The following is a 10,980-nucleotide window of genomic DNA, read 5'->3' as shown; positions in this document are numbered from 1 at the left end:
GATTCCCAGGTAGATGGAGATCGCTCATTGCCATGCTGTTATCCTCGACCAGTTCTAGAGTGATTGTTAATGGCAACATAGGAGAGAAGATCATGCATGCTTGTGGCCCGAGGCAAGCGACCCAATCTCCCCTCTCCCATTTGTCATTGCTATGGATGCTCTGTCTGCTCTCATTGTTCAGGCCCAACAAACTGGAGTCCTAAGCCCGATGCCCGGATGCTCTCCGATACAACGGCTTTCGATCTATGCAGATGATGTCGTTCTCTTCATCAGGCTGACACACATGGATCTAGATTTTGTCAAGGAAGTAATGCACATCTTTGGAGAGGCCTCAGGACTGAAGATTAACTACCAAAAATCATCGGCGATCCTGATTAGGCCGGACTTGAGGGACACCGAGAGAGTAGCCGCAACCCTACCTTGGAGGATCTAGAATTTCCTGTGCAAGTATCTCGGCCTCCAACTCTCGATCAAGCAACTAACACGCAATCAGTGGCAGCCAATGGTTGATGCAATGCTCAACTTTCTGCCAGGATGGACGAGAGGCCTGATAACAAGGCCTGGCAGGTTGATTCTAATCAACAACGTCGTGAGGGCTAGGCCTACCCATCATCTTATCGTGGCTAATGCTCCAAAGTGGGCCTCGGATAGCATCGATAGAGGATGTAAGGCATTCTTTTGGGCAGGAACAAAGGAGATCCATGGTGGAAAGTTTCTGGTGGCCTGGCGCCGGGTATGCCGGTCGAAGGAGCTTGGCAGGCTGGGTGTGATAAATCTACATACTCAAAGAATTGCCCTCAGACTCAGATGGGAATGGCTAAGACATACTGACAACTCCAAACCTTAGCAGGGCCTGACTATGTCGGCGGACAAGGAGATGCAAGCAACTTTCGCTAGCTTAGTGCATTGGACTTTGGGCAATGGGAGCCAAATCTTGTTTTGGAAAGATAGATGGATCCAGGGTCTCCGCATAGCGGAAATTGCACCGCTGGTAGTAGCACAAGTAAGAACTCAAACGGTGAATCGACAGTTGGCAAGGGAAGGGCTGACCTCGAGTAATTGAATCAATGACATCAAAGGGGAACTGTCCACCGAGGGACTTGTCCAATTCATCCACCTACGGGAGATCTTAAGTGCTGCAGATCTTGACACTTCTATGGAGGATCAAGCGATCTGGAAGTGGTCCGCATCGGTACAGTACCCGGCTTCATCTGCTTACCAAATTATGAACGAGGGGGTTGTCAAACTAGGATGCGCCAAAGGACTGTGGAAATGCTGCGTCCCACTGGGTTGCAGATTGTTCATGTGGTTGGCACTGCAACGAAGACTTTGGACCTCCGATCGAAGATTTCGGCATGGATTACAGGACGCAACATCGGTGTGTTTCCTTTGTGATCAAGAGGAAGACTCGGTGGATCATATAATGCTCCAATGTGTTTACTCGAGGCAAGTGTGGTTACAATGCTTCCGGTGGGCCCAGATTGACATGCAGATGCTTCTCTCTGCGATAGAGATATTACAGGATTGGTGGCCAACCGCCCGGAAGCGGATCCCCAAGAGGTATCGGAAGGGATTTGACTTGCTGGTGCTACTGACTTGTTGGAGTATTTGGAAGCAAAGGAATGAACGAGTTTTTGATGGCCAATGCATAAGCAATGAAGAGGAACTTTCCACCAAGATCTACCAAGAGCTACGACTTTGGTTAGCGGCAGGAGCAAGGAGTGTACAACAGTTATGTGAGTAGTCGTGTATGGTAGGAGTAGGAGTGGGAGTCTCATTGGCATCGCCGACCTATGGTGAGGGCCAGAACAATCTTCTTATAATTATTTCTCCTTTCTATAAAGTTTAGGTACGCTCTTGGCGTACTCTTGAAAAAAAATCCGCAACCGGAAACTGACCAACGTCATGCAGACAAAGGAACAAAAAGTCCAAAAAAACGAAAACAAGAGCAAAAAAGGACACCGTAAAAATGTGCAAGAAAAAACGCACGCACGCTGACGCAACTCGCCCACAAGAAAAAGATACACGTATCCATTCCGTTCCATGGATGGACGTCCCACGGGCGGCGGGCCCCACCCGCACGGACACGTCCGCCGTGCTCTCCAATCCACTTAAGTCGCAGTCCCACCCTTGGCGTCCGCCCCTCTTTCCTCTTTTTAAAACTTCCCTAAAAAAAAGATACTACCCCGAAGACGTCAAAATAAAACACAAGCACAGTACCCATCCCCTCCGCTCCCCCCTCCCCCTCCGCCTCCCCGCGCTCGAATCCTCTGCGGTTAACAATGGACGCGCAGTACAACCCCAGGACGGTGGAGGAGGTCTTCCGGGACTACAAGGGCCGCCGCAACGGCCTCGCCCGCGCGCTCACCACCGGTAGGTCGCCGCAGATTCGCTCGCCAGATTGGTTTTTCTTCTCGGCGGCCGAAGATTCCGGCTTTCCGAATTACGCTGCCGTTGCATGGGATTTCTCGCCTTGTTTTTTTCTCCTGACTGTTTCTGCCTTTGTTCTTGCTGCAGATGTGGAGGAATTCTTCCGGCAATGCGACCCGGGTGAGTGAATTCTCGCGTCTGTCTGTCTGTCTGCCCTGCTGTTCTTCGCTGCTCTTTCCCTGCAGATTTTGCTGTATTATCCTTCCATAATCTCGCAGATAATTAACATTTATATCGTAATTACTACTACCAATTAGGGATGGGTGTTTAGTGGAGTTTCTTAGAAAATAATCGATGTGCCTTTTCATCTAAACATGCTTGACTGAGTGTTACTCTGAATACTGAGGAATTAACAGACTAATCTCTACTTTATTTCAAATCCTCCCCGCAATTTTAGTGCTTATTTTGAATCCATGGACCGAAGAAGTCGCAATAGAATATGCAGGGTGCGTGAAGCCCTCTGAATATCGAGCAGAGGGCCTTAATTGTTGGACTTAATAACGAGCCTCCTGTGGAGGGGAGACTCTGACGTAGGCCTCACCAGTCGGATGCCCGGAAACGGACGGCTCAGATCATTCCACATGCTTGGCCCTGCTGCCCTAGAGACTGAGTGGTCAATGAATTCATCAGTGTCCCTTCCTGCTGAAAGCTTCCACCTTTGGGAGCTAGTAGTTATCTTGGTAGTAGTAGAAAAGGTGGCACTGGTCGTTGGGGAGCTGCTAGTTGGCTAGTGCGTATGTGAGTTTGGTTTGTTGGGTTCAGCACTACTGGGTCCTGCTTGGTTGGTGGGGTGTGATTCTTCTGCCCTAATAATGGTTGATGCAGTTCTTGACTTGCAAGGACTGGCAGACTACAATGATAGGAGTAGGACATGCCTTTCTTTGCTGCTTGCTGTCTACCAGTGTGTGTACAGTTCTACTGTTGCATAGGGCAAAGAACAGCGATGTTGGTTCCTTCAGTGTATTGGTGGTGGAGGATTGCCTAGCATTGCATTCTTTAATGTTTTGTAAATTTGCACCCCTAACATAGCCCTGTCGTCAGCCTTTCCCCCTTCTTTGTTCTTCAATGCCTCTACTGCCCTCTGCACAGTATAGTGCCATTGCAGCTTGTAACCATCGGAATGCTCTGAGGAACTTACTATGAATATGGAGGAAACCAAGAGAGCATCCGTATTTCTCTAGCTGCCTAGGAGTGTAACACGGTGAATTGAGTTGAATGGGCTTATGTAGATTCATCGGCAGAATGCTATAGGGTTGGATAAAAATGAATTTGAATGCTGGTTAGTGCAATTATCGTGAGGTGTCATTCGGCATGCATAGTGTGCCAAATGCAAGGTAAAATCTCAGAGGGAACTTTATCCCATTAATAGATGAATCAATATGTCTATTCTCCTGCAATGGATTGATTACATCAATTGTATGTTTGCCTTTTTCCAGTGTGCTAACTTCCCTTCCTAAGCTCATAACACGGTTAAGTATTATCTTGATCAAATGGTGTCCTTTTTATGTTGTAAATGACTTGATCTTTGATATTCTTCTCGTGTATTTTCGGGCTTGGTAATGATTGGAGTCTTGGCTATTTTTTATAGCTCTTCATCCAGATATTCAGTTTGGCTCTCAGGTCTAGATACTCTCGATGTCATTGTCACGACCGATGAGTGGTGCCAACATTCCTGCTAGCGGTTGTACACTCATCTGTATTGCAGATTAGTGACCTCGCCCATGTCTGCGCAATAATAATGAGGTTGCTGTCTTTTCCTTGGCACCACAAACGCAGAATAAGTTTCATGAACTATCGTTGCAAGTTACGTGCCACCGGCTCGGGAGAAGCCATTAACTACACCTGCCCCATCTGCTCAGCCGAACAAAAACTTCCACCAGATCCATGTCCTGCTCGTCTTGCTCCTAGTGAGGTACTCAGGAGGCCAGTTGGTGTCGACGGTGGCCAGAGGAGAAGCTGCTGCGGTAGATCAGGATCGAGCTGATACGTGGTGCCATGGTTGCCGCCACGCTAGCGTGAGCTGCTCATTAGAAGTCTTGGTTTCAGGCCAGCATCAACTCACACGAGGAACACGAATGGTAGACGCAGCCACGGAGGGATACTCATGCGACCACTTGAAAGAACACGAGACACTACAATTTTTGTGATGTGGTAACTTTGTGCCTCTTCTTCCTTTTATTTAGTCGTAACAGCCATCCCAAACTTGCTGCCTGAGACTCACAACAACCCAATGGAGTATGTGTTGTAGCTTATCTAAACGGTGTAAACAAAATGCACACACTAATCCAACTTGAGCACAGCACATTTCAGACGGCAATGCAAAACAAGCAACACCCATGGACTTAGGTACATGCAGGTACAATGTTTTAATGATAAACTGGGAGTACCACGACTGACTCTTTCCTTCCCTTCAAAAAAATACTGACTCGGCTAAATTTTGTGTACTATGGTACAGACACTTAGTTGTTTCATGTACCATCGGTCATGTCGGATCTGTAGTCTAGCTTGCCAAAATAGACTGTGAGATTCAGCGCTGCAATTTGTATGCTGGCCTGACGTACACTTCCTGTCCATGCAAGATGTCTGCATGCCCATATGTCTGCCCTGCTTTTGGCACAGATCCATACAATAAGTTTGATGGCTCAGATAACGGGTTCATCTGGACCCCTAGTGCCAAAACGTCACCTTCTTCATCTTGATTACTTGTATGATATATACTGCTTCTTCTGTTAGGAATACGGTTGCCATGAATACGTGATTTAATTGAATATTTTGTAGGTTTACATGTGTCTTTCCTTCATTTCAAATATGCTTGATGATTTCAACTTATGTGCAAACTCAAGCTTGGAGCATCTTCTTTTTTATTTCTTCAGTTACATATCTATGATTATGTGGGGTAATCTAGTTACAGCGCAGCCTAAATGCTGTGAGAGCCCTTTGAGATTCTTCTGAGTCCATACATACATAACTCAGTGTTCTCGTCTGCAGAAAAAGAAAATTTGTGCCTTTATGGGTTTCCCAATGAGCATTGGGAAGTAAACTTACCTGCTGAAGAAGTGCCACCTGAGCTCCCAGAGCCAGCATTGGGCATCAACTTTGCACGAGATGGAATGCAGGAAAAAGATTGGCTATCCATGGTTGCAGTACACAGCGACGCATGGTTACTATCTGTTGCATTCTACTTTGGTGCTCGATTCGGATTTGATAAAAGTGACAGGTGAGTTTCCACTTTCCACTCATCTTCCATGAATCTATACTGTTCTGTTTACCTACTATCCTGCCAGTATCGTGCTGTGCTTTCTTTCTCTTCCATCTGTGCAGTTCCTTCTTTCCTATATTATTTTCATAACCACATTTGATGCCTAGCATTAAGAAACGAAATTTACTAGGTAATTGCAGCTTAATCATGGTCTTAACAATAAAGCCCAGAATGGACTGCTGGAAATTGTTTGGCTCACGTCTAATGAGTTGTAACCAAAATGCATTCGTCAAACTGCACAAACCTGCAGTAGCAATTTCCATAAACGCTTGGAAGCATTTTAACCTGGTATCATGGGTACTTGTGTAAATGTGCATTGCTTCATGTCATTTTGTGAAACGCTTGGAAACATTTTAACCTGGTATCATGGGTACTTGTGTAAATGTGCATTGCTTAATGTCATTTTGCAACTTTAGCCCATGTTTTGAAAGACCCATAATAATGAGAGTGAGAATTGGTTAACTTTTGGTAGCATTCATAATGTGAGCTTATTAGAGTTGCTTGGTATACAGAAGATGATCCATGACATTCTGCGGTTAAAGCATGTTGTATCTTAATGAGAACCACCTACTCTGAGATTCTTGCTGTTTCTTTCGCTGTTGACCTGATGTGTTGTTACTGATGCTTTGCTGTTATCTTAATGCAGGAAGCGCCTGTTTGGTATGATTAATGAGCTTCCCACGATTTTTGATGTTGTTAGTGGGAAGAGTAAAACCAAGGCTCCGACCAACAATAACCACAGCAATAGCAAATCCAAGGCCAACAATAAAATGGTACGGCTCACTTTTCCTTTGATTTACTCATACCATGATTTTGTCTTCTGCCCGTGCAAGTAAGTTTGACACTTTTTGGTAGATGCCAAGGTCGTCTACTGAAGTTTATTGCGTCTGAATATTAGTTTGCCCTATGGTCGTCTCACTTGCACCCTCCGTTGTGAAAGCAGAAAACCTCGGAGCCTCGGGCGAAGCAGCCCAAGCCCCAGCTGAAGGAGGAAGATCATGAGGACGAAGCCCCGGATGCGGGCGAGGATGGTGGAGGCGCCGCCGGCGGTGGCGGTGGCGGGGAAGAGCACGGCGATACGCTGTGCGGCGCGTGTGGGGACAACTACGGGCAGGACGAGTTCTGGATCGGCTGCGACATGTGCGAGAAGTGGTTCCACGGCAAGTGTGTCAAGATCACGCCGGCCAAGGCGGAGCACATCAAGCAGTACAAGTGCCCGTCGTGCATGGGCGCCAACGGCGGCGGCAGCGGCAGCAACAAGCGGGCGCGCCCGTCCTCGTAAGGCCGTCGCGGTCATCCGGCGAGGGGCGACCGACCGGCCTCGCCGTGTAGTAGGACTGAGCTCTTATTGCAGTCGCTGTAACAAAAGTTTCCAGGCGTCAAGGCGCGTGCCCTTAGGAGGGCTTGTAAAATGTAACTTTATTAATCTGGCTTCGAGTAGAGGATTCTTCTTATTTTAGCTGGGATGAATGTGGATTTGATATCTGTTGTATTATTACTATTAATTAAATTCATAGTTCGACGATGATTGTTTAGCTGGGCTGCCCGTTTTATTTACAGTTTCTGTAAGAATGCCCATTATTTGGCTTGGTTGTCTTGCCGTTCTACTTGTAGGCTTGTAGCAGGAGATCACTACGACTTCAGCCACCTGTAGCATGGCCTTGTGCGTCCGTGCCACGGACGGCGACCTGTGTAGAGCCGAAACAGGGCGTCACATTGCACGCCAACTATTTTCTCACGCGTTGGTTTACTGAGTCAGGCTGCCGTAACCTTACAAGCCACCTTGGGAGGCAGCCGCAGCGAGGTCGTCAAAGGACTCGTCCCCAGGAGCCGACGCGTGAACGCCCCAGGAGGCAAGGCATGGACGACCGTGTCATTCTCGGCACGCGAACTGCCAAAGGCGAGCGCTGGGGAACTGCACGCAAGCCTGAGGCGCACAAAGGGCAGCATGATTTCCTCAATGGCTCAAGAGCAGCCAGCATTGCAAGGTTTTTATTGAGATAGGTCAGGGGAAGCATCTCTCGGAAGAGATAACCGCATAACTATTGCTAAACTAAGTCAGTTGTTGATTAAGCATTATTCCTTAACAATGTTGAAGTCAAGCAAGTAACTTGTTTCAAAAAAAAGTCAAGCAAATAAAATTGCAATCAGAGGTACTCAAAAGGACACAACTTAGTTTACCGGTTCTAAAGAAGAGGTCTTAAAATCAGCAACAAGCAACAAACATTTCATGTGACCATCCTGTTTAAAGTAAAAATGATCAACTGTATTGATTGATAATATGGATTGAGTACAGTTTATATACCTCTGGAAGAGACGCGTCGAACAGGCACGACATGTCGAACAGGTGCATCCTATAGATGCGTTGTTTGACACTAAGGAACTGCTATGCAGTTAGACAAGAGGAGATTTTCCCTAGTAAATATATGTGCTAATTAATCATAACACCCCCTAATGTACGCTTGTCCATGTAGAATCTTCACACGCTTGTCCTGGTAGGATCATCCTCTCTAAGATTGTCCAATGTAGTATCATCACAACGAAAGACTCTTCTTCAAAATTTCATTAGGATCCTTGATGAGAACTCGAAACATAAACTCACAAAGAGAAATAGTGCAATATGATGTTTTAAACAAGAATAGTTCACGGAGATACTCCCGCTGATACTTGTAAGTCCCGAAGTCGTCGCATACCAATTCCATGAACATATTTCTGGAATGTAAAATTTGGTACAACCTTCGTAAGTAAATCAGCAAGGTTTTCACATGATTTAACTTGCAAGATGTTTATTTCCTCACATTTCTGAAGATCATGGGGAAAAACACTTATGACAAATATGCTTAGTGATATTACTCTTGATTTATCATGTTTGCATCTGCGCAACACAAGCCGCGTTATCTTCGTAGATAATGGTAGGTGATTCAATAGAACCAATTCCACATGACTATTGTATGTGGTTTATCATTCTGCGAAGCCACACACATTCATGTGATGCCTCAAATAATGAAATTATTTCAGAATGATTGGTAGATATGGCCACCGGAGTCTGTTTAGAACATCGGGTCCCAATATTTTTTCTCCATCATCCCTTGGCCTGGATGGATCTTTCTCTACGTCAAGAGAACAAACCACCATGGGAGTTTCAGATGGGTAGGATTTGTCCATATTGAATTTCTCCAATATTTTCTGGATCACTTGGTGTACCATGATTCCCGAGGGAAGGTACTCAAGTTGAATACCTAAGCAATATTTGGTTTTACTCAAATCCTTCATCTCAAATTCCATCTTTAGGTGATTGTGTGCTTCATCAATGTCTTGTGTGTTGCCTGTGATGTTGAGATCATCGATGTACACTAAAATGATGCAAAATCCTGTAGACTTTTTTGATAAAGACACATGGGCAATCACTACTATTGGAGTAACCTTATTGTGGAAGGAACTCACTGAGTTGGTTGTATCACATCCGCCTCAATTGCCTTAAGCCATATAATGACATATTGAAGTTTACACAATACATGTTGGGTTTTACACAATACATGTTGCGTTTTACACTTGTATTCGGGATAGAGATTCCGTGAGGAATCTTCATATACATGTCCGAATCTAGTGACCCGTAAAGATATAATGTCATCACATTCATCAACTGCATAGATAGATGATTTTGCACTACCAAAGATATAAAGTATCAGAAAGTAGCACCACTACGACCTCGTACAGTTCAAGAATTAGTGTGCCTCAATAAGTCTTACCGACCCAACATTATTTTTCTTTCTGAAACAAGGCAAACTAAAGATTATGTTGAGAGTTTGCGGTATCGTTTGGGTATGAAAAATGTTTTTACAGTTTCGAGTAAAGCCAAAGACGGTGGTTTAGTGGTATTCTGGGATGAATGCTTCTTTGTGGAGTTAAACAAATTTGGTGATCACTTTATTGACTTGTATATCTGTAAGAGTGGTACCAAAATGGAGATGCACATTGGTTTATGGGGAACCGAAGGCGAGCCAGAGTTATGTCATGTGGAAGCTTTTGATGACAACGGCAGAGCTATGTAGGCTACTGGGGGCTGTGCCCCCCTCCCCCAATATTGAAGCAACTTTTGAATAAAAAATTGTTGCGAGGGCTTAGATGAGAACTTTTTTAGCTTTTGCCCCCCCCAAGCACTCATATTTTACCTTTCGCCCCCAGCTAGTTCTGTCTAGCTTCGCCGTTGTTTGAGGCAGATTAAATTTCTTGGTTCTTGCCCTTGGTTTATGGTCGGCGATTTTAATGAAGCTATGTGGCAATATGAGCATTTTTATCGTAATAAAAGATTGCCTAAACTCATGGCTAATTTCTGGGAAGTTCTCTCTATGTGCAATTTATTTGATCTGGGTTTTCATGGAGTGCCTTGGACGTATGATAATAAGCAGGAAGGAAATCGAAATGTGAAGGTGTGACTTGATCGTGCGGTGGCGTGTCCTTAGTGGTCTTCTATTTTCCCTCATTGCAAGGTTTCACACATTATTTACTCCAGGTCAGATCATTATCCTTTGTATATTCAGTTGTCCGGTAATTAGCCTAACGTCCCTTTCAAATGCATTTGAGATATGAAGCTTTTTGGGAGAGGGAAAGTCTGGCTTTGGATGAACAGGTTAGAGAGCATTGGATAAAAGTACGCAAGTTAAGGATTTGAAGGATGTGGCGACTAATCTGGGTAAATTAATGAAATCCCTGCATTCCTGGAGTCAGGCTCACATTGGTTATCTCCCAAAAAATTGGAAGCTGCTCGTAAAAGATTAAATGCTCTTCTCAAAGGAGCGATAAGGCGGCCATGGTGGAGAGAAAGGAAATTCTTTTGGAGAGGGATGAGCTTCTTATAAAGGAATAAATTATGTGGAAACAAAGGTCATGTATCGAGAAAATGATTTTGGGGGACTATCATACAAAAAAATTCGAGAGAAATGCCTCTTGGAGGGCGAAAATATATATTTTTGCTATTAAGAGGAGTGATGGGTCTCTTACGAAGAACATGGAAGAAATCACGGGTATCACAAATTCATTTTTCCAACAACTTGACACTTTTGACACTAATGTTGATCCTTTTTGTATTATTTTGATTGTGAAACCTCTCGTCAAAGATGATATGAATGCAGAGCTCTGTAAACCTTTTTCTGAGGAAGAGATCAATGATGCTCTTTTTTAGATAGGTCCATTAAAAGCACTAGGTCCAAATGGGTTTCCTGCAAGATTCTTTTAGAGAAATTAGGGTTTAATCAAGGAGGACATTGTAAAGGCAGCTCGATAGTTTTTTT

At 44.7% G+C, this 10,980-nt stretch overlaps 1 protein-coding gene across 1 annotated transcript; it reads left to right on the top strand.

Annotated features, from left to right (window-relative positions):
• The first annotated feature begins 2,282 nt into the window (after positions 1–2,282).
• LOC119363015 (PHD finger protein ALFIN-LIKE 9-like) lies at positions 2,283–7,224 on the top strand. The gene is made up of 5 exons (XM_037628313.1): positions 2,283–2,373; positions 2,518–2,550; positions 5,419–5,647; positions 6,336–6,462; positions 6,633–7,224. Exons 1-5 carry the CDS (start codon positions 2,283–2,285, stop codon positions 6,969–6,971), a joined length of 819 nt encoding a protein of 272 aa, XP_037484210.1. The 3' UTR covers positions 6,972–7,224.
• Positions 7,225–10,980: the final 3,756 nt, after the last annotated feature.

The sequence above is a fragment of the Triticum dicoccoides genome, chromosome 2B (assembly GCF_002162155.2).
Source record: "Triticum dicoccoides isolate Atlit2015 ecotype Zavitan chromosome 2B, WEW_v2.0, whole genome shotgun sequence".
Taxonomy (NCBI): Eukaryota; Viridiplantae; Streptophyta; class Magnoliopsida; order Poales; family Poaceae; genus Triticum; species Triticum dicoccoides.
This window is presented reverse-complemented; position numbering and strand designations above follow the sequence as displayed.